The sequence below is a fragment of the Conger conger genome, chromosome 9, assembly GCF_963514075.1.
Source record: "Conger conger chromosome 9, fConCon1.1, whole genome shotgun sequence".
NCBI lineage: Eukaryota > Metazoa > Chordata > Actinopteri > Anguilliformes > Congridae > Conger > Conger conger.
In genome coordinates this window covers 41745666-41770665 of record NC_083768.1, presented here as the reverse complement: position 1 = coordinate 41770665, position 25000 = coordinate 41745666, and the positions used below count along the sequence as shown (strand labels likewise).

The window sequence follows — 25000 nt, the reverse complement described above, 5'->3', positions numbered from 1 at the left end:
TGATTAGTAGAATCAAGTGCGTACCTGCTCGGTTGGAACAAGAAACCCCCCCCCCCCCAAAAAAAAACGGTCCTGGTTTTATTTTCTCCCAGGTAATTGGCTGAACAGTTGCGGCTGATTGGCCAGCCTGTCTTCACACCAGACTCCCAGGAAGAGGGAGGGCGGAAAGCCAGCAGTAGGTTTGATTATCTCTGATTTAGGTCATTGATTTGCTAAAGAATCCACACACCGTGTTCTCAAGGCCTTAATTAGCAGCTGCCGATTGCAAGGAAACCACGAGAACCAGCTGACGCTGAGGCCCCCTGGGGCTTTAGATTAACACCCCTGTGCTAGTGCAGGGGTGGGCAACGAGGGCCGTGTCCGTTTCCGGTTGAGTAGCACAGGAATGACTGCCGGAGACTGCTCTTGGGTCCTTGCCTGAAACGTTTGATCTAATCTGTGAGTGAGCCAGTGTAGGTGTACAGCTAATCAGCTTAGTTAGCCCGGGTAATTGGTTAAAACAAAAACCTGCATACACCCCAGCCCTCCAGGACAGGAATGCCCCCCCCCCCCCCCCCCAGGTAAAGATGCCACACTGTCCATGACCTGGGAGGGATTGATTGATACAGTGAAAGGTGCTGTCAGATGTAATTATAGCATGTACAGAAATCTGACGTGATGTACTGTGGATGGGACAGAAGGTCAGGACAGGCACATACCGAGTGTGAGATTGAACAGAGTGCTTACACTGTTCACTCAGGGTGGCTTACAATGACCCTGGGAAGATGCAGACGCAAAACCAGGAGACACACACACATGCAAGCACACACACACACATTCTCTCTCTCTCTCTCTCTCTCTCTCTCTCACACACACACACACATTCTCTCTCTCTCTCTCTCTCTCTCTCTCTCTCACACACACACACACACACACACATGCAAGCACACATACACACACACATTCTCTCTCTCTCTCTCTCTCTCTCTCTCTCACACACACACACACACACACACACACACATACACACACATGCAAGCACACACACACACATTCTCTCTCTCTCTCTCTCACACATACACACACATGCAAGCACACACACATTCTCTCTCTCTCTCTCACACACACACGCAAGCACAGGCACACACACACACATTCTCTCTCACACACACACATACACACACACACGCACACCCACACACATTCACACACACACGCACACACACACACACGCACACACATGCTCTCACACACACACACACACTCACACTCACTCACCGTGGTAGGTGCGGTTCCACATCCTCTTGGTGATGGCCTTCCCTGGAGGCACCCCGCCCCCCTGCAGGGTGAGAGTCTCGTTCAGGGCCTGGGCGTAGAGCATCACCCCATCGTAGAACCCCCCGGAAATCAGGTTCATCTGGGCAACGACAGGAGGAGGCATCTGCTCAATGCATCCACTCACTCAGCTACTCTACTGAGTCCATCTGCTCATTCCATCTCCTCACTCAGCTACTCTACTGAGTTAGCTTCCACAGATTGGTCCCCACTATACACTCACCCAGTCTACTGAGTTAGTTTCCACAGATGACATTAGCTTGCATATGTAGTTAACGTAAGATACTCAGTGTTTGGTGATGGATTTTACATGGTGAAACCAAAATGTATAAAACAAATACCCTTTAATTAAACCACAGAATCTGCACATTAACCACGTTTGATTACAAATCAAATCAAACGTGTTGAGTACAGAGCCAAATGAAAAAATGTCTTTGTCCCAAAGGTTGTGGAGCTCACTGTAAATAGGACACACGGTACAGGAGATCTGCGTCCGTAAAATCCACCACAAACCTTCATAACACGCTCTAACAAACAAATAAAATAAAAAAGGGGTTCTGGCTTGTCTTCAAACAGGGACCCTTTCTAGTTCTTTCTGGAACCCTCTATGGTAGGCGTGAAAAGGGCAAGAGCTCCCAGACTGAACTAGACAGGGTTCATTATCTAGCAACTTACAGTAGATTAGACGAAGCAGCACCGACCTTACGGGGCCCAGTCCTGTGCCGTGGCCACTAGGCTACAGGCCGCCCCCCCGGAGACACAGTGGAGCTCTGACAGTGCACAATAACTCAGATTTCGGCTTTCAGTTATTCAGGTGACGAGATGCATTAGCCGTCAATCGCTTGAGCTGTCGAACCGATCAAAACAGACCAATCGAAGGGTCCGGTGCCGGGGCGTTTCCACTTATTTCGTGATGTAGTTGTTAGCGGAGTCATAGCCTTCCTTTGTCTCGTCCTCGTTGCCATGGAGAAAGCGGCGCTCAGGCAAAGTAGAAGCCGGCTAATTTCCGATAGATTACCGAGCAATCAGATATCGCAACATGAAAGGATGGAGCTCCAACACGCGAACAGTATGTGACTCCCGAACTGAACCAATCAGTGTACAGTACTTTGATGTGAAGGTTCTGGCTGGTGGCAGCCATATACAGGTATGGGTATGTTGGCAGGTGGGGTGCGGTGGGGGAGGGGGGGGGGGGTGTTGCTGTGTAGAGAGTGAGGTTGTTATAGAAACTGAAACTGCAGCCGTGGCTCAGACAGCCTATGCTGCTGACTTCTGCCAGTAGTCCCTGCTCAATTTCAGAGCACCAGAGACATGGGGGGAGAGTGACAGAGAGAGCTGGAAAGACAGGTGGACGGAAAGAGACAGACGGATGCAGCATTTCTACTGTGCTTCTGTTGAGTCCATGTTGTGTGCATGTTGTCATTTCGTTTAGCTATGCCTATGCCCCAGGGGATTGATAAAGTTTTTGTTTATTTGAACTGAATTGACTTTATAACTCACGCTACTAGCTGCTTTTTATCTACAGGAATAGTTGAACGGATGAAGAAATCTGTCGGTGCAGGTACGGACAGACAAGCAGACACGACACACGGACTGATTAACATGAATGGTTAACAGGATGAGTGAGAGAAGGGGGTGATGGGTCAGCGGGAGGAAGAGACGGAGATGTACGCAAGTGTTTGATCCCGAATATCACAGAGAGTGTGCTTCTCCCCCCCGACACGCAAGCCGCAGTTTCCCATCAACCCCCTCTCCCCCCGCTACCGCCTTTCTCTGTCCATCTCCGCTGGAGCTCTTATCGATGTTCACGTCTCTCGAATGTGCTGAAGCTCTGATTGATGTTCACGTCTCTCGAATGTGCTGAAGCTGTAATCGATGTTCATGTCTCTCGAATGCGCTGAAGCTCTGATCGATGTTCTGTTTTCTCCAGTGGAGCTCCAAATGATGCCCTCTTCTGCCTCGACACCTTCTCAGTTGTCGCACCAGTGAACCCCTCTCCCGGGTGCAGCCCAGCACCCAATATTGTAGCAATTTCCGTTTTTGTTTCTGTGTCTTAAATTGTTGACAAATTTGTGGTGATAGGACAAAAAAGATTTAATCATTTTTCCCAGCTGGAAGTTAACGGAGATTCCAAGGCAATGGTCCTCACTCCTGGTCCTGGAGAGCCGCAGGGTGTGCTGGGGTCCTCACTCCTGGTCCTGGAGAGCTGCAGGCTGTGCTGGTTTTTGTTTTCAAGTTAATGTCAGCAACCAATTCAGACCCAAGAAACGGTGAGTTAACTATAATGAACTGCTCTAATTGATAAATTGAGTGCTGAGTAACAACAAAAGCCAACACAGCCTAAGGCTATCCAGGACCAGGAGTGAGGACCCCAGCACATCCTGCGGCTCTCCAGGACCAGGAGAGAGGACCCCAGCACACCCTGCGGCTCTCCAGGACCAGGAGAGAGGACCCCAGCACACCCTGCGGCTCTCCAGGACCAGGAGAGAGGACAGAGCACGGTTCTGGGTGAGTTTGTCACAAATAATTGGCTCATCAGCAAAGCACAGTGGTGACACTCAGGAAGTCCAGAGATTGCGACAAAATAAAAAATAAAAAATAAAAATATTGTACAGGTGCAAAAATTATATTTGCTGGTTCCAACCAGAGCAGAAAACTTAATCTCTTCCATTGGACAGATTTACACTAAGCATCGAGTGACAGAGGAGACAAACACCATGAACATCATTATATTTAATCACAGTGTTTAAGCCTGTGGACCCAAACTACCACGGAGAGCTGTGTGTACACCGGCTTTCATTCCAGCTTCAGAACCGGATGATATGATTAGCTCTATTGTTTGCTGAATTAGGTACGTCGGACACAGTGTACGTATATAAAGGGAAATGTATCATTTGCGTTATCTCAACAACAACCGTGTTGTAATGCGGTTAAATGCATATGGCTGAGTGAGTAATTGGAACCGTTAAGGCAACACGAATTGGTTGGAATGAAAGCCAACGTGCATACGGCCCTCTGTGGAAACTAGTTTGAGGCCACCGGTCATTAAGCCTCGCTGTAAGATTTCCATGTATGGACTAGTCCTATTTGCTCATTTCTGCGCAGGTCATGGACAGGTAATTGCACTTTTCATGTCTGAAAAAATTAAAGAATTAAAATCTCATTACCGCCAACCACAACAGAGAGTCTACTGCACGTCTGCAGTTCTGTACACTGAAAGGAGTAGATGTTGCCGTGGAAACACGGCTGTCAATCATCATCTTGGCTTAATTAGAGCCCATTCATGTAGATTACCGTGGATGGAATGTGATAATTGCTTTTTTAGAACTGATTTTGACCTTCAGGCATAGACACAGCGATTGGTTCGGTTATTTCCCCCTGCAGCGTACCATCGACCGGACCAAAGAGATGTTGAGGTTAACCTAAAGCAGGGATCATCAAATCATGGTCGCTGAGTGCTGAGAACTGCTGGTTCTCCACCCTCCCTTTAGCTGGGAGTCAGGTGTGAAGACAGTCTGGCCAATCAGTAGCACTAATTGTGTAGTTAATTTACCTGGGAGGAAAAAAAAAAGCTTGATGAAGATTTGATGATCCCTTTGATGTTCATGTCTTTCATACTTCATACTCACCAGCGAGTCCTCCACAGTGAAGTTGAAGAGTGCTTTTGCGTCCGCCTTCAAGTCAGAAACAAACTCTTTGTACTCAAGGTTCTGCGGTTCTCTGTAGGTCACGATTTTCACGCTCTGCATTTTCAACACAGACATAAATGCGGTATTCATTACACTTATTTTTTTAGACTGATTGGTCTTCAGATTTGACCAGTCTGGCCCTTCTCCACTGACCTCTCTCATTAACACACATGCACACACACACACACACACACACACACACACTCCCACACGCACGACACACACTCACTCACATGCAGGCATGCACACACACACACACACACACACACACACACACACACACACAAGACACATGCACAACATACACAACATACACTCACATACAGAGACACACACACACACACACACTCCCACACGCACAACATACACTCACTCACATGCAGGCATGCACACACACACACACACACACACACAAGACACATGCACAACATACACAACAAACACTCACATACAGAGACACACACACGCACACACACACACACACACACACACACACACACACACTCCCACACGCACAACATACACTCACTCACATGCAGGCATGCACACACACACACACACACACACAAGACACATGCACAACATACACAACAAACACTCACATACAGAGAGACACACACACACACGCACACACACACACACACACACACACACACACTCCCACACGCACAACATACACTCACTCACATGCAGGCATGCACACACACACACACACACACACACACAAGACACATGCACAACATACACAACAAACACTCACATACAGAGAGACACACACACACACGCACACACACACACACACACACACACACACACACACACACACACACACTCCCACACGCACAACATACACTCACTCACATACAGGCATGCACACACACACACACACACACACACAAGACACATGCACAACATACACAACAAACACTCACATACAGAGACACACACACACACACACACACACACACACTGCCGTGCGTTATACTGTGACATTCGGCGGCCCTGGTAAAACACGCAGTATCTAAAGCTCCGGCGTTTTCCCTGGGCCCTGCTCACCCGGAAGGCCTCCTTGGCGACGGGGTCATCGGCGTCGCCCTTGGCCCAGGGCTGGGGCGGGCGGGAGAGCAGGCTGCGGCCGAACACGTCGATGTAGAAGAAGACATACTCCTCCTGCGGCAGACCGGCCTTCCGGAAGTTCACCATCAGCTGCCGGAACGTGTCCCATGCACAACACACGTACACCACTGTGAGGGTGGGGGGGGGCGCAAAAACAGGGAGATGGTTTACGGTGCCCGATTCTTTTTTTGTTGTTGAAATTTGATGACATATTGTGTAATGTGTGACAGGTTGTTTCTTCATGCAAAATAGATTTGGGGTTTAAAATTAAATTAAGCTGCTTTATTTTAGGGCTTTAGTGAATGCGGGTAATTTTTGACAAGGGGAGTATACAGAATATTAAGACTACACAAGATATGTAGCTATTGACCTACACTGAGATACAAGAGATATTGAGCTTCAAAGATTCCAAAGTGAATGGGCACCAAGCAGATACAACTTTTAGAATGTGGCATTTTTTCATAATTTTCAACAGTATCTTTGTGTAAAACTTCACTCATACTATATATTGAGTTCCCTATAAACGACATATTTCTGACACTAATTAATTTTTGTCAAATGACGTCAGAACCTTATCATTCTAAGGCGGCGCTACTCAACTCGATGTCCTGCAGGCCGCGGTTTCTGCAGGAATTTGCTCCTACCGTGCACTACACCACCTGATTTCACTAATTAGCTTTATTATCTGAACAAAGCAGGTCAAATAATTGGTGAAATCAGGTGGTGCACGGTAGGAGCGAATACCTGCAGGACTTGCAGTTGAGCAGTGCTGCAGACACTGCAGGATGTGGAGTTGAGTAGCACTGCAGACACTGCAGGACGTGGAGTTGAGTAGCACTGCAGACACTGCAGACACTGCAGGACGTGGAGTCTCACAGTGCACACACAAATGTGGCTACTTGGGCGGCCGGTAGCGTAGTGGCTAAGGTACACGACTGGGAGACGCAAGGTCGGTGGTTCGATCCCCGGTGTAGCCGCAATAAGATCCGCACAGCCGTTGGGCCCTTGAGCAAGGCCCTTAACCCTGCATTGCTCCAGGGGAGGATTGTCTCCTGCTTAGTCTAATCAACTGTATGTCGCTCTGGATAAGAGCGTCTGCCAGATGCCATTAATGTAATGTGATGTAATGTAATGTGATGTAATGTGATGTAATGTAATGTAATGTAATGTGATGTAATGTAATGTAATGTAATGTAATGTGATGTAATGTGATGTGATGTGATGTGGCAGCAGCCAAAAGCTGTCGCTGCCACTCTTTCATTGTCCACACTCCTGTCTCCCGGTTTTCATTCAGGAAGTGGAGGGCGCAGATAAAAAAAAATCTCTGAGAGGATCGTGTTGGATCACTGTGTGATGCTGCATGGTTCCCAGTCTATACAAGTCTATATGATTAGCCTTGTGTATGCCATAGATTATAACAGCACTTATGTATAGTTGTTATAGTACTTGGGGTATTCTAGCTGCCAACCGTGGTATGCTAGTCGGTAAGTTGATGTATTCTTCAAGGGTATTCAATTTGTATCTATGTGATCACGCTAGGACTCGCAATTGTACTTTCCTCAAGGGTCCTCATCACATCACACTTCACTGTACATCGCTCTGGATAAGAGCATCTGCTAAATGCCTGTAATGTCATGTAAATATACAGAATCGTATAATGTATGCGTCTCTTGGACTGGTGACAGATTGTTGTTGTGAGTACATATCAGACTAATTGGTCTCTAATGTGAAGTAGCCGTTACAAAACTGACAGTTTATTATTTGTTTACACAGTTGCAGAACCTGCAACCTATAAGCAACATATTTGGTTCCCTTATCATCTGCGCCTTTCAATACTGTAATAAAGTGCTTATGGTTTGGTCATGTAGCACAATAGGGAGGTAACCAAATGAGTTACTCATAGGCTGCGAGTTCCACGACTGTTTAAATAAATAAAGGGTAAAAATAATAATAATAATAATACAATGAAAGATACTTATTTCATCAAATACTAAAGCATGCACTTTGCAGTTCTATGAAGCTGCAATAAAAGTATTGCACTGTATTGAGTTTTTTGACATAATAGTGTACAATTTGTATTCAAATAAAATAAAGTTGTAGATCAGGGAAACGGTGATGTAGCCACCAGGACTTGTCCTTGGCTGCCCATAAGGGAATGGGTTTCAGCACAGCTGGACATCAATTATATTAAAATGATTAAAGTGGTGGGGAGAACCCCCGTTGGGCTGTAACATAAGAATTATAGCTAAAGGCTGACGTCAGTTAAGTCTGATTTCCATGGCAACATCAAAACCCTGATGACCCTGCTGAAGACCTTCTGTCAATAGGCATTGGGGGCTTTTTTTCTGCCCTGTTCTTCGCGTGCTAATGAAGGTTTTTTATCCTCAGCTTAATTTCACCCGGCGACAGTTGGTTTGCTTTCTCTTCCTTGGCGCTGGATTTGTGAGGGAACGTTACTTCATATTTCCCTACCTGCACCTGTCACTCCTGTATCTTTCATTCACTTTATTATTAAAAAAAGATATCGCGAAAGAAACGAAAATAGTGCAGGCTACGTATACATTCAGTGAGCACATTATTAGGTATTTATTAGACTTTTTTTTTTTTTAGACTTATTGGTCTTCTGCTGCTGTAGCTTATCCACTGAAAAGGATTGATGCGTTGTGTGTTCAGAGATGCAAACCTGTTGTTATCGGTGGTTATTGGCCTTACTGTCACCTTCCTGTCAGCTTTTACCAGACTGGCCATTCTCCTCTGACCTCTCTCATTAACAAGGCGTTTTTGCCTGCAGAACTGCTGCTTACTGGATTTTTTTAGTTTTTCACACCGTTCTCTGCAAACTCTGGAGCAGTGCTACTCAATTGATTAACGCTGCTCGAGAGACTGTTGCGCGTGGAAATCCCAGGAGATCAGCAGTTTCTGAGATACTCAAACCACCCTGTCTGGCACCAACAATCATTCCACAGTCAAAGTCACTCAGATTTACATTTGTCCCCCATGCTGATGGTTGAACATTAACTGAAGCTCCTGACCCGTATCTGCTGGGTCAGTCGGGGCAGTAACGGGGGCCAATGCCCATGCACCCTCTGTATATAAATTATTAAATATCAATGCGCAGAAAATAACACAATCTCTCAGAGTGACTCGTTCACTCCATTGATAGTTCAATTTGAGTCAGTCTACATTCTAAGGAAAGATAAAGACGTATTCATAATTAAATCCCCCCATTTCCCCCGTTTGTGAGTCTTACGAGATGCAATCGCGTACATGAACAACGTTGATACAGGTATAGAAAGAAATGGCTAACAACAGGATCCTAAATGATCCACAGCAACACACAAAGTAGCGATGATAACACGGCTGATTCCAGACTGCCCGCAGAAACGCTTCCAGCAGGCTTTTATTTCCGAGGAACATCAGCCAATTAACCTTTACAGACACAAACGCAGACTCGAGGAACCAATCTGCTGAACTGTGGTGGCGCTCCAATCACAGAAAAGCCAAAGTTAGTCGGCAGGGCTCATTATTGCCCGTTGTGAAGCAGCCAGAGAGCACAGCTGTCATTAGAGGGAGAGAAATAACCTTGCTGCTTCTCAGACGGCAAGACCACACGCCAACATCCAGCCGCAGAAGAGCTAAAGCTCACACCCTCACGTTCGGCTTCAGCGTCTCGTCTAAAGTGATAGAAATGTTTGTTATGTAGCATGACGCTTTTATCCAACACGACTTAGGGTTGATTATACTAAGCAGGGGGCAATCCCCCCGCCGGACCAATGTGAGTTTAAGGGGGAGTGCTCAAGGGCCCAACAGCTGTGTGGATCTTATCCACAGTTGAGACAGCTAATCACTGGGGCCCGTGTCTCCAGGGCAGGCCCCATTGTACCAAAGAAAAAAAAGAGAAAAAAATCCAATTGCGATAGCAAGGAACAGCATTCAAATCCCGCACTCATATTTGCATATAATTACAGTGGCATAATTGCCCCTCTGACTGGGCTGCTGTGGAACAGAAGGTGATTCAGTAATGAGGGTTTGTTTCCCGGGTAAATGGACCGTACCAGATCAAGGTGCTTGGTACCGCTGGGTTGTGCGTGTGCTTAAATTTAGCCACAACATACATTTTTTTTTTATTTTCTTTTTTCATGTAAATCTGGGGACAGCCCCTGCTCTCCTCAAAAACATGTGGTGTCACTCGCCTGCTTCTTTTCACACTGCAGACTGTAGCTAAGCATGTGCAGAGTGGAGTCAGAGGAGGACCGTTCATGTGTGGCTTTCACATGCAGTCCATGGATGTTCGGCTACCGCTAGATAGGGCGGCCTGTAGCGTAGTGGTTAAGGTAAACGACTGGGACACGCAAGGTCGGTGGTTCGATCCCCGGTGTAGCCACAATAAGATCCGCACAGTTGTTGGGCCCTTGAGCAAGGCCCTTAACTCTGCATTGCTCCAGGGGAGGATTGTCTCCTGCTTAGTCTAATCAACTGTACGTCGCTCTGGATAAGAGCGTCTGCCAAATGCTACTAATGTAATGTAATGTAATGATGAAATGTGGAGGCCTAACTGACCGAACCCTCCCGTCTCCTGGCCGACACAAGTCGCCCTATGGAGCTACTGGACACAGACAGCACTGGAACAGTCCCGATTCGATTGACGACCATGGGGCTCATCCAAATCTTAACTGAATGAGCCACCTGGAAGCTCTATGTCACGTTTCATGCTTGTCATGTCATGTTTTATGTTTAGTTATTGTCTTGGTTATGTTATTGTCATGTCACGTATTATGTTATGTTATGTTTCATGTTTAGTTGTTGTTACGATTTAATTGTCAGTCTTGCCGTGTCATGTTACTCAGTTTATTGTCATATTTCGCAAACTTGTTATGTCACAATTTATGTTTCATGTTACGTGGTACTGGTCATTGATTAGCATACACTTTTTCATGTCTTTCTGCAAATCTTGCATTCCTGCTTTCTCTCTCTCCCTTGCTGTCACTCACACCCTAATTGTTTCAATTTCCCTTGTCTACTTACTAATCTACTAATGCTAGATCAGGATTGGGAAATACTAACATTACGTTACCTTACGTTTCTTGTGCATGTCATTTACTAATTTACTAACGCTAGGGCAGGATATGTTTATTACTAACGATTACTAATTACCTCATTAACTTGTCAATCCTCCACACCTGATTTCCATTCTCTTGCTGCTCTCAAGCTAATTGTCTACACCTGTCTTCACCTGCATATATAGCTCAGTTTCATGTCTTGTCTTTGCGAAATTGTTTGCCTCCTGTTCGTCAGTGCATCTCTTTAGCGTCTTTTGTCAAGCCATTGTCTACTCGTTACAATCCAAGCCTATTTACCGACCAAAGATTATTGACTTCTGTTTTGTTGACCATTGCCTGCCTGTACCACGTCTTTGCCTGCTGTTTTTGTGCTTTTGCCCCGTGGAGCAGACTTCGGTCTTGACTCTTGCGCCGTCATCGACCCTGAGCCTGCCTACCGTCCGCCTGAACTTCTGCCCCGCTGACAGCTTTGCTGGCTTCCAGACTTCTTGCATGTGTACCAATTACGAGACTGCCTTCTCCCTCGGTACTGCGCTTTGGTTTTTTGGCTGGATATTACGTGTACGAACATTGCTTGTTTTTTCTACTCTTTCTGGATTTCCCCGAATAAAGCCCTGACGGGACTTAACTACACCAGTGTTTCTGAGTCGTGCATTTTGGGTCCAAACCCCCCACGCACCCGTCTCACTCTAACCTGAATTTAACTGGCTAAAAGTAACGCCACAGGTAAGTCTGCAAACAGGCAACTTTCAGTGAAATGAGTTGGGAGGCTGCACACTGCACGGCGCGTGTTTATCTTTCGCCGCCAGTCGGGACCGGCGCAGTTTGGACTCAAACGCCGACCGCAGGGCCCATCCCCGGGCCAGAACAGCGGCCAAACCGGATCAGCCACCCAGCAGAGCCCCTTTTCAGTTTCAGTCCAAACTGACACCATGGAGGAGGAGGAGGAGGAGGAGGGGAGGGGAGGGATGGGCGGGGGTGAGGCGGCAGCATGGCATCGTAGGTAGTTCTGGCTCTAGTGCGGCTGCAGCCCAGTGGAACGGTAGCCATGGCAACAGGCAACGGCTTCAGACGTCTCGCCCAACTCGAGACGTTTATTAGCCGTTGTGTTCCGCTCTTTCCAAAAGTCCCGGGCAGGCTACACGCTGTCGCTGCTCAGACGGTCCCTCTGTCTGTCACACGGAGCCACCTCAAAGCAACGGGACTGTGCGCTGCAGGGGTGCGTAACACCAGCAAGCCATTTTACACCCGGGAAGTTGGGTGAGGGGGAATTAAGGGTGTGATCAAACGATACAAAGCCTGTGGAGCTAGTTGAGCCAGACGACTGGAGAAGCACTGCCAGCTCACATGATGCTTACGTCTAACGGGGGCTACATGAACCAACAACTTCACCTGTTCAGCCCCACCTGTTCAACCCCACCTGTTCAACCCCACCTGTTCAACCCAACCTGTTCAACCCAACCTGTTCAACCCAACCTGTTCGATCTCACCTGTTCAACCGCACCTGCTCAACCACACCTGCTCAACCACACCTGCTCAACCACACCTGCTCAACCACACCTGCTCAAACTCACCTGCTCAACCACACCTGCTCAACCACACCTGCTCAAACTCACCGGTTCAACCTCACCTGGTCAACCTCACCTGGTCAACCTCACCTGGTCCGGCCCTTCCAGCTCATTCTGCAGCTGCCTCAGCTCGACGTGCCCCTGTTTGTTCCTGTATCAGCGCCTCTCACTAATTCTTTTGCGCAGCCACCACCACTCCAGCGTCACCCTGTGGGCTCCGCTTCCCATATGGCCGCCATTTTGTTGTAGTGTCACTCCGTGGCTTATAAGAGGAAGTGACAAGAGGCAGAGCCTTGACGTCAAAGTTGCACTTCAATTCAGCGCCAGTAAACATCGCTTGATTCAACCGCGAGTTATCTGGCTTTAACTGATCAGTTAAGTGGCGAGTGAAAACAGTAAGGAGCCGGAACATCCCGCGCCTCTCCCGCAGTGCGGTCAGGATTCTGGCCTAATTTTCGACAGTTTATCCACAGACCAGACGCTTTGTGTTTCCCCGCCGACGACACGCTGGTACACCCCCTCCTGCCACAAAATGGTTCCCCAATAGAAAAACAGCAACGGATTAAAACAGTTTGTCCTCTCTGTGTGTTTAACAAGGCGAGCCCGGCCCCCCCCTGCCCCCCCCCCCCCCCCCCCCAGCCCCCTGCCCCCTCCCCCCCCGGACCGCCGGCTGAGGAGCAGCGTGTCTGGACACGCGGGGCCGGTATTATGCGCGGGGGGCGGGGGAAGACACAAACAAGCCGAGCTCGGTTTCAGCGGGAATGATCTTTACTGCGCTCTCTCTCTCCTCTCCCTCTCCCTCTTTCACACACTCTCACTCTCTGTCACTCTGTCACTCTCTCACTCTCTCTCCCTCCCCCTCCCCCTCCCCCTCCCTCTTTCACACACTCTCACTCTCTGTCACTCTGTCACTCTCTCACTCTCTCTCCCTCTCCCTCCCTCTTTCACACACTCACACTCTCACTCTCTCACTCCCTCTCCCTCTCCCTCCCCCTCCCTCTTTCACACACTCTCACTCTCTGTCACTCTCTCACTCTCTCTCCCTCTCCCTCCCCCTCCCTCTCTCACACTCTCTATCTCACACTCTCTCTCTCTCCCTCTCTCTCTCACACTCTCACTCTCTCCCTCCCCCTCCCTCTCTCACACACTCTCACTCTCTCTCCCTCTCCCTCTCCCTCTCACTCTCACTCTCACTCTCTGTCACTCTCTCTCCCTCTCCCTCCCCCTCCCTCTCTCACACACTCTCACTCTCTCTCCCTCTCCCTCTCACTCTGTCACTCTCTCCCTCTCTCCCTCCCCCTCCCTCTTTCACACACTCACTCTGTCACTCTCTCACTCTCTCTCCCTCTCCCTCTCCCTCTCCCTCTCCCGCCCCCTCCCTCTCTCTCTCTCTCTCTCTCTCTCTCAGAAGAGTATCCTTAATCAGAGCTGAAAGGTATGCTGGGATAGATGGGTTCAGGAATGGGAGGGTGGGGGTGGATGACTCCTAGGGCAGTACCGTCCGTTGGCGGTCTGATTAAAAGTTTTCCACATAAAACGTTTGTGATTAATGGATGCAGGGCGCCGGGGGGGTGGGGGTATTATTCATTTTATGTGTCATTTCCTCAAATCCTACATTTCAGACCGAGTGGCAGGAGGAGGGGCCCGCAGGGATATAAACACGACAATTTGCAGAAGTGTAGTTTAGTGGTTAGGGATCCGGGCTCTCCGCCAAAGGGTTGCGGGTTCAATTTCCATGTAAGACAAAGCCATTGTACCCTTGAGCAAGGCACTTAACCAGCTGCATAACTCATTCATAGCAGTGATAAAACTTTGATTTTGAACAGACTTTGAAATTCTTATTTTAAGTGCATTGTACGGCAGAGCGATGTTAAGGAGCTGCAGTCGAACGTACGGCCTCCAGAAAGGTCTGAACGACGCGGTGGCATTAGCGGTTGGGCACGGTGCGTCAGGAGGGGGGTACTGGGTACAGAGCTAGGGGGACGTCACTGGTGAACAGGACAGCGGGGAGAAAGCACCAGGAAGCGGGGTCAGGGGTCAAAGGTGAGCTGAGCCAGGTGACCTGCAGGACAGCGTCGCGTGTGACCCGCTGGAGCGCAGACGCCCGCGTCGTTAGGCGACGGCTCGCTCGCACACCACCGGAGAAGATCGCTGATGCGATTTCGGGGGCGGCTCATCTCCGGGCTGCCGCTGGGATTAAATGCATGTCGTAAATCACGGAGTGGGGGCAGTCCCGTCTGCAGAGCTCCAGACCCCCCCCCCAGAACCCCCCACCCAGCCCGGACGTGAAATCAGACGTGCAAAAGCATCTTGTTTTCCCCCCGTGCCTCACTGACCGCCAACTGCCATTCCCGCCTGACCCTTTCTCTCTCCCAGACCGCCGCGGATCACTAGTTCCACTGCTCTCTCCCATGGCAACGGGCGCCCCCCTCATCCCTATACTCCTGCGTTATTCCTTGATGGGTAATTAAGCAGAAATCTGAATGCCTTCCAGATACTGATCAAGACAAGGGCAGCTATGAGGAACTACTAAAACCCCCTAAAACCTGTATGGATCTCCCTCAATGGAGCAGGCAGGTGAGATGATAATGTTGTTTTATTTATTCACATGATAATGTTGTTCTATTAATACACATGATAACATTGGAGCAGTCGTCTGGCAGTCAGAGGGTTCGATCCCGCCCTGGGTAAATGGTAAATGTAAATGTTTATCCAATTATCACACCAAATGGCAAACGGTCGGAATTTATACAGCGCCTTCATCCAAAGCTTGGTACAATTGATGCTTCTCATTCACCCATTCACACACACACTCACACACCGACGGCGATTGGCTGCCATGCAAGGCACCGAGTGTCCTGTCGAAGTGTCCGTGAGCAAGACACCTAACCCCCAAACGCTCCTGACGAGCTGGTCGGCGCCTTGCGCGGCAGCCAATCGCCGTCGGTGTGTGAGTGTGTGTATGAATGGGCGAATGAGAAGCATCAATTGTACCAAGCTTTGGATGAAGGCGCTGTATAAATTCCGACCGTTTGCCGTGTGGTGTGATAATTCTACGAGGAGTCACTTGTAGTGATGCATGGTTTTTGGGTTGGTTTCACAGGGCTGCTTTCTGTTTTGGGATTAGTTGCCTGGCACTGGCAGCCCCTCACGGAGCCTCCAGCTGGCCCGCCTTCCAGGCTGCCTCCAGCCCACGAGCTCTTCAGAGAGACACGCCGTGCAGTTGTTGTGCATTATAGCACTTTGGGAGCAATATGCCGCGTGCAGGTTGCCTTTTTATTTTTAATTTTCATCCTGCTGTTTGCCCAGCAGCAGTGCAGACTGCTGGATGCGTATAATTGAGTCTACAGCCCCCCCCCCATCCCAACACCCCCACTACCAGCTCTTATTCAGGGGTACTGAGCTCTTATTCAGGGGTACTGAGCAAGGACCTCGGGCAGGAGACCCCCCCCCCCCCGGGATCAGTCCACCATAGAGGGATGTGTGGAGTAAAGGTGGTCTCCGTCAGTGACGCGACCCACCCAAACTAACTCCCCCCCAACCCCAACAACACCACCTGGACAACTCCCAGGAAGCACACACATGTGCATGTCTAAAAACATACACACACAAGCTCCGCACACACACACACACACACACACACACACACACACAAGCTCCGCACACACACACACACACACACACACAAGCTCCGCACACACACACACACAAGCTCCGCACACACACACACACACACACACAAGCTCCGCACACACACACACACACACACACACACACACGCACAAGCTCCGAACACACACACACACACACACACAAGCTCCGCACACGTCTCATTATGCCAAGGGGATCACAAGTCCATTCAAGTGCGTGGGAGTATGGAGGGGGTGGGAGGGGGTCAACGTATTGCATGTTTCATTGATGGGTTTTTATGGATTTTATCCTGACACTGCAGACCGAGGGTTCCGCGTCCCTTCCTGAGCCACATGCATGTGATCTTTAGCTAAGAGCAACACTGGAAACCGCTGACGGCCCTGGGTCACGGGGTCGCGGATTCCTCCCCCATCTTTCTTTCCTGCTGCCGAGGAGACACGTCTATCCTTCAAATCCCAGCGATTTTTTTGGTTTTTGGTTTATTATAAAGCACGTCCTCTTTGCGAGAGAGTCCCCAAGAAGAGGTCACGGCACGCTCCCCATAGCCAAGCACCGTGGGGCGATCCTCAAGGGGCTGATGGGAGACGGAGTCCACAGGGGGGTAATTGCGGACTTCATTTCCCAGCAAGCACCACAGTTGGTTAATGCTATCGACTGGTGCGTGCGCCCCTTGTTTGTGTGACTAGATGGGAACATGCCCAATTTCGTTTCTGAGGATCGGAGACCTCATTTCCCAGCATGCACTCCAGATAAATGTTTTCGCCGCTTGACTTTTTATTGTCTGATTGTCTGACTCTTTTTTTTTATTTTATTGCCTATTACTTTGCCCCTCGTTTGGATGAATAGGCAGATACGTTCTGGTCGGAGAGAGGGAAGGCAGTTACCGTGACCGCCTCCGCGAACTTCATTTATTCTCCTCCATAAAACTCCTCCCCCATTTTACTTTCGCTCACTCACCGCTCCCTCCCTCGTCCTACGAGGAATTATGTCATCTTCTATTTGCACTTTACTTTGTCTTTCTCACTGTCTGTGTTCGCCGCCTCCATCCGTTTCCAAATGTCAGCCCTAAACCCCCAGGCAATAAGACTGGACATCCTCTGTCGCAGACAAACCAATATTGCACAAATTATATTTGCTTGTATCAATTAAGTTTAAGTACACCCTGGTGAGAAAAAAAAGGAAAAAAACAGCTGGTAGCTGGGTGACCCATTCAGAGGAACATGGTCTTGGTTCATAAGTAAGTAGACGTGATTAGGATCCTGGACTGTTTTATGAAATCAAAAAGTAAATGTTGTTGTTTTTTTTTTCCCTTTCATTTCACTGTGATTCATTTTTGGTTGCGTCACTCATCCTCAACAGTCTGCTTACATAAGCTGCACACCAGGGATCCTCAACTCTGGCCCTCGAATCCAAATCCAGCCCTGGTTTTCTTTCCTCCCGGCTAATTAGTGCTAGTGATTGGCCAGACTGCCTGACACCCTGGTAAAAGGAAGGTGGGAAAACCAGAAATGTACACCGACAGTCTCCCTCAAAGCAGAATTACTGGGTGAGCCGCCAGGCCCGGAATCCTGGACTCCCGAATCCGGAACACGGACTGAAGTTAAAAAGAGCTGTTCCGGAATTTACTCAGCACAGTTATGTAGCTAACGCGGTACCCGTGCTTTGTGAACTGCGCCCCATTTCTGCGATAACTATGAATTTGTCCGAAACTAATAGCGTCAGGCCGCCACATTCATCTGTTGAAGTGTTGAAATTTTTGTTTAAAAAAAAAAAAATGTTAAAAAACATTTGTTTAAACGTTTCGGATCAGGATCGGATTTCCTTCCCGGCTTTTGCGCGAGCAGGATAATCTCATCTGCAGACACGTGTGGCTGTGACTGATATTCTGTTTGCCTGACTTGCCAAATGCGTAGCTCCGCGTTACAGTACGCCATGAATGACAAATACTGCCTTTCTCATTCTCCACATTTCTCTTCCTTGGCGCTACTTGTTGTCGTGGTAACAGTCACTTGTTTCCTCCATCCCCCCAGCAGAGCGTATTGGAGAACGTCCCTGTCAGTCAAACGTTCCCCATCCTGCAGATTGATGGATGTGGATAAATGACAGATTGATGTGCAGGCCCAGTGCGAAGATCTGCTGTAAATAGTTCTCGTTAGTTAATTTTCTGTTAAATGCAAACTGGCAAAAGAACAAAAGCAGAAATCACTGCTGGCTTTCATTCCCCTGTCGAGTGCGATAATCCTCTCTCTCTCGTTCATTTAATTGAGAAAAAACGTCATTGGAAATAGTTATGACATGCAAGTTATGTTTCCCAGGTATTTCACGCTAAGAACTTTGGGAGTTCTTTGGGACTTAATTGAAACCGTTGACCCATGAAAAAAAAAAAAAACGTTAAACCTCAAGGGTCGAATTTCGGCCCGACGATGTATTCAGTATCATTTTCCGCTCCATGTATTCCAGAGGGCACTTCCTCCGCATGACACAAAAACTGACATTAAGCATTAAAACACAGGTGCCGGTGAGTAACGGAGCGGGCGAACGTAAAGGTCGAACTCCAGCTGTTTATTATTTTCATCCCATCGATTCCTTTTTGTGTTTTTTTTTTTTTGTTTTCTTCTTCTTCTCCATCTGACATTCTCAGCCCGCGAAACCGCGACGACCCGGAGACCGGAAAAAGATCGACTCGAGAGATTTAGAAATTAGAGAACAACAATTCCCGATGAGTGATGTTCCACGGGAGGCCCCCGTGTTTCCGACAGGCCCGGCATCCCTTATAAGGGATGGCCATACTCTGAGCTCTCCGAGGGGGCTGTGTTCCTTTTGCTTTCAACAATTTTCCCCTTTTTTATTGCCTGGAAATTACCAGGTTACCTGGAGCAATTTTATTCCGGCGGACAGGCTGAAAGGCACTCACTGCTCCACTGTAAAATGGCCCCCGTTCTCGTTCTTCAGCAATGTTCCCTGAAACGGACTCTGGTCTTTCATTATCAAGAATAATGTATTCTACCTAAAATAAACTTTATTTGGGTCTCTGGAGGATAAAGGGGACATTGGAGCTGGATCACTGAAATAATACATCTGCATGTGGTTCGACTGAGACGTGTTATTTTCTCTTTCTCTTTTACACTCCTCATCACTGAGGAGCAGCATACACACCGCTGCTGAATTTACTCAAGACTCAGCTTTCAAGTTATGAGCTAGTGTATGCTGTGGGTGTGGTATAGTGTGTGTGTGCGTGTGTGTGTGTGTGTGCGTCTGCATGTTGCCTACAAATGAGATTTAGTGGCAGGTGTCCAATCAAAAAGGAGCGATATTCATCAAAATGACGCACGTACACACAAGCTCAGGCGAGGGACGCAGACTTAAAAGCAGGGGTGAGACGGAAGCCTCCGCAGCCGTCCCACGATGCAACGCTGCACCCTGCTTTTAGCGTGCGTGTTGCCGCAGCTGCATCGCCCTCCCCCGCACGGGGACTGATCCCGTAAACGAGGGTGGTATCGATTGAAACGGGAATACGGGGAGAGTGCCGCCACGGATTCCGGACCGCATCCGGAGCGCCGGGAAAGCTGAATGAAAACCCGCCGGAATCTCCTCCAGGGCCTCCGACCTCCCCCCCCCCCCCCCCCCCGGCACGGAAATGAGACACCTTCCCGCTCTTACGAGCTGCAGGACCAACACAGCTGGCTCCTCCGTGTCACATTCGATACGGGCGTGATGAATGAAAAGGCCATTGTTTCGGTGGAGCTCCGCTCGGTGGAGTGCTCGTAAAAACGCCAGGCAGAAGGCACTTCACGGGATGAAATCGCGGGATGAGTCACAGACGCGTACGCATTCGGGCGACCTTCTCGCACCTTTCAACGGGGTGGAGTAAGACTGAGGGGTCTCACGGGGCAAGATCACAAATATTTCGGTGTCCTGGATGTTGTTGTTACTCAACACTTAATTGATAAAAAGCAGTTAATTGACACAGTAAACGGGGCGACACCGGCTCAGGCGGTAAGAGCAGTCAGAGGGTTGCCGGTTCGATCCCGCACTGGGTGTGTCAAAGTGTACCGGCCCAAGACATCTAACCCCCAAATGCTCCTGATGAGCCGGTTGGTGCCTTGCATGGCAGCCAATCCCCATTGGTGTGTGTGAGTGTGTGTGTGTGTGCGTGTGTGTGTGTGTGAATGGGTGAATGAGAAGCATCATGGCGACCATTTACCATCTCTAGAATTTTCTCAACTGAACATTCCTCCGACAAGGATCTGTGGCACAGCCCTAGACTGGATTAAATCATATCTCTCTGACCGGTCCTCCCAGGTGACCTGGGCTGGTAGAGTATCAACCCCTTGTCCCCTTGTTACAGGAGTCCCCCAGGGCTCAGTCCTCGGACCCCTCCTCTTCTCCATTTACACCAGATCCCTTGGCCCTGTTCTCTGCTCATAGCATGTCATATCATTGCTATGCTGATGACACCCAACTCTTTCTCTCCTTCTGTCACACAGGTCTCCACCCATATCTCCACCTGCCTGAGAGACATCCAGAGCTGGATGGGCAACCACCATTAAAAGTTCAGCCCAGGTAAGCTAATCTTCATCCCTGCTTTAATATCCCCCTTCCCTGATTTTTCCATCTCACTAGGGGATAACACAGTGACCTGATCCCCCAGTGCAAGAAACCTCGGAGTGGTGATGGACAACAGGCTGTCCTTCTCCAAGAACATCGCTACGGTGACCCGGGCATGCAGATTCTTCCTGTACAACATCTGGAGAATCCGACCCTACCTCACCACCTACTCCACTCAGCTCCTTGTCCAAGCAATGGTCCTGTCCCGCCCGGACTACTGCAATTCTCTGCTGGCTGGCCTTCCAGCATCCGCCATCAGACCCCAACAATTGATCCCGCCGCCAGTCGCCTGGTGTTCAATGTCCCCAGACACTCTCACGTCACCCCCCTGCTCAGTGACCTTCACTGGCTGCCTGTTATGGCTCGGATCAAATTTAGAACGTTGGTGCTCGCGTACCAGACAGTTCAGGGATCAGACCCTGCATACAATCAATCACTAATCAGAACCTATACAACAGCCGGACCCCTCCGTTCCACTACTTCGGGACGCCTGGCACCTCCCCCCTCATCACACCTCCACTTCTCGGTCACGATTGTCTGTTTTGGCCCCACAGTGGTGGTGGTGGTGGTGGATTGACCTTCCTGTGGCAGAGTCTTTGACAATTTTCAAGCGCACACTGAAGACTCATCTCTTCAGGCTACACCTTTCCTTCCCTACCTCACTACCATGATTAGGCTTGTGTATGCCATAGTTTATGACAGCACTTATGTATAGTTAATATAGTATAGTACTCTGGGTTTTCTAGCTGCCAACTGTGGTAAGCTGGGTAGTAAGTTGTTGTACTCTTCAAGGTTTGATCACGCTAGGACTCTAGGGTCCTCAACGCACTTGTCCATGAATCTGATTTACACTTCATTGTATGTCGCTCTGGATAAGAGCATCTGCTAAATGCCTGTAATTTAATGTAATGTAATCCTATTGCTGACGTAATAATCACCTCTGGGAACTGAGAGCAACAGCATTCACTCTGAAAAAGCATTCTGAAAAACCTACAATTCAAAAGGTTAATCTATTCATGCTTAGCACACATTTTCACTCTCAGAGCCTTTAAAGGCATACTAATACACAGTAAGTCTGTAAATATGTGTAAAGTGGCACAAATGATGGCCTTTGGCACAACTGCCAACTGGTTCGCAAATGCCAATAACAATAACAAAGGCAAACAAAAACCAAATGCTGAAAACTAGATACTTTCACTAAGGAAATGACTGAATAACATCTGCCTATTCAGAGACAGCTCAGAAGCCAAGTGTCCAATTACTTTTGGTCCCCTACAATGGGGGGGGGGGCTACGTATAAAAATGGATGTATTTCCGTCACGGATCACCAGACATGGATGTAAATAGCATGAAATAACAGGTGACAGTCTGCACTTTAAGCTTCATATTAATTCATATTATATTCATATTAATATTCATTGTTTCATTTCAAATCCAATGTGCTGGGAGTACAGTGCCAAAATTACAGAAATTGTACCACTGTCCAAATACATACGGACCTCACTGTATACACCCGATATAGACTGTAGTAAGTCAGAAGTATCAAAATCACGGGGGCTTTGTTTTTGTAGTGTACGTGTCAAGCAACACAGAAACTATAAGCAAGCTATTACTGTCCTGTAGGTCAGGTCTTACTGCCCTGTAGGTCAGGTCTTACTGCCCTGTAGGTCAGGGCTTACTGCCCTGTAGGTCAGGTCTTACTGCCCTGTAGGTCAGGGCTTACTGTCCTGTAGGTCAGGTCTTACTGTCCTGTAGGTCAGGTCTTACTGCCCTGTAGGTCAGGGCTTACTGTCCTGTAGGTCAGGGCTTACTGCCCTGTAGGTCAGGTCTTACTGTTCTGTAGGTCAGGTCTTACTGCCCTGTAGGTCAGGGCTTACTGCCCTGTAGGTCAGGTCTTACTGTCCTGTAGGTCAGGTCTTACTGCCCTGTAGGTCAGGGCTTACTGTCCTGTAGGTCAGGGCTTACTGCCCTGTAGGTCAGGTCTTACTGCCCTGTAGGTCAGGGCTTACTGCCCTGTAGGTCAGGTCTTACTGTCCTGTAGGTCAGGTCTTACTGCCCTGTAGGTCAGGGCTTACTGTCCTGTAGGTCAGGTCTTACTGCCCTGTAGGTCAGGGCTTACTGCCCTGTAGGTCAGGTCTTACTCTCCTGTAGGTCAGGTCTTACTGTCCTGTAGGTCAGGGCTTACTGTCCTGTAGGTCAGGTCTTACTGTCCTGTAGGTCAGGGCTTACTGTCCTGTAGGTCAGGTCTCAACACACACAACCCCTTGCACTCTTACAAACACAGATTTTCTGTTGCATTACATGAGCCAAGGTGAGAGGGCCTGGAATAACACAAATCTCTCCACTCCCCGCCCTGTCTTTCTAACACCTTCTTTTCTTCAGCTATCAATATTCCCCTCACCTGAATACTCTCACCTGGCATATGCATCGTCAAGGCAAACACACACTCACACACACACACACACACACACACACACACACCCCACACACACACACACACACACACACACACACACGCACACGCGCACACGCGCACACACGCTCACACACTCACACACTCACACACTCACACACACACACACACACCCGCACGCACACACACACACACACACCTTAAGCCCGGCTCCATCGCCTTTATGTGCAATTCTCAGCCTCTCACTTTCTCTTCAGTCTGCGCGACTTCCTGAGCGCTCGGTATCTATATCTCTGTCTCTCGCCCCTTTCCGCACTCTCTCTCCCCCCCTCCCTCCCTTTCCCCACACTTACAGTGCGTCATTGCCAGGAGTAAGTCATTCTGTCCCACGGACGAGCTCAGCTAGCGAGACGTCAACGCAGCCAATTTACAAAATGGGCACTGAATGGTTGCAGAACTTGGGCCCTTTGCCAGGGTATTGCCTCGCTAGCCGGAAGCACAGGCTCTCTGCTCTCACCGGGCCTCTCCGGTAACAATTCAGTCTGCTTCTCCCGGAGCTGCTGGGTGACTCTTCGTGTTAAAATAATGCTCCAGAATGAGGATGGGCCCCATGGTCTGGTGTCTGTTGACGGGGCAGTTATGGTTTGTGGATGGGCTCCATGGTCTGGTGTCTGTTGAGGGGCAGTTATGGTTTGTGGATGGGCCCCATGGTCTGGTGTCTGTTGAGGGGCAGTTATGGTTTGTGGATGGGCCCCATGGTCTGGTATCTGTTAAGGGGCTGTTATGGTTTGTGGATGGGACCCATGGTCTGGTATCTGTTAAGGGGCTGGCACAGTGTGTGGATGGGCCCCATGGTCTGGTCTCCGTTAAGGCTCTGTTCCAGCGCCAAATACGGCGTCAACGTAATTGGAGGCAACCTCGCCAGGGAAGCTTGGTCAGAATCACCATGACTCACCAGCGACTCCCACTGGTCAAAACGGGCACCTGCAGACCTGCTTCCAAAGACAGCCTGCCTCATGTCTGTGCGAGCTCAAATCGATGGGTGTACCTGAAGACACTGAATTGCTGCTGCATCACTATGCAAAAATAACTCCATAACCCTGAGCCATTCTGAGCTTCTGAGTTGGATCCACTTTAGCCTTTCTTTTGGGCTGGGCCAGGTGGAACCAGATAAAACCAGTCCAGACCGGTGTAGCTGATGTCCCCATTGTCTCGATATTTCTATAATGCCACAGTCCATAATGCACATTCATATTGTAACCCAGTACGACAACACTAATAAACTTCAATCAACTTAATTTTGTTCAATCAAGAAGAGCTTATCATTTGTGATTATGGAAAGAGAGAAAAGAGAAATCTCACCCTATTAATCAAACGTTTTTGTCATGCTCAGCTCCAGTCACACAAGTGTCTGCAATAATGATTTCTTCAATTTCCACCAAACAAAATTATATCCATTTACATTTTCTCTTTTTTACTTAAAAGTTTTAGCATTGAAGTATTTCTATATTTAGATCTTTCTTCAATGTCTAAAATAATTATCCATACTGCTATTTATTAAAAGTAGCTGGAGAGGGTTTC

The 25000-nt window shown here is 48.7% G+C and overlaps 1 protein-coding gene across 1 annotated transcript in view; it reads right to left on the bottom strand.

The window, feature by feature from the left end:
• LOC133137665 (atrial natriuretic peptide receptor 1-like) overlaps positions 1-25000 on the bottom strand; it is a gene marked incomplete at its 5' end in the record, with an annotated part of 70617 nt that overhangs the window by 43891 nt on the left and 1726 nt on the right. The window contains 3 exons of the mRNA XM_061256004.1: positions 1258-1396; positions 4944-5057; positions 6060-6247. Coding sequence (XP_061111988.1) covers positions 1258-1396; positions 4944-5057; positions 6060-6247 — 441 coding nt within the window. The remainder of the gene's footprint in view (positions 1-1257; positions 1397-4943; positions 5058-6059; positions 6248-25000) is intronic.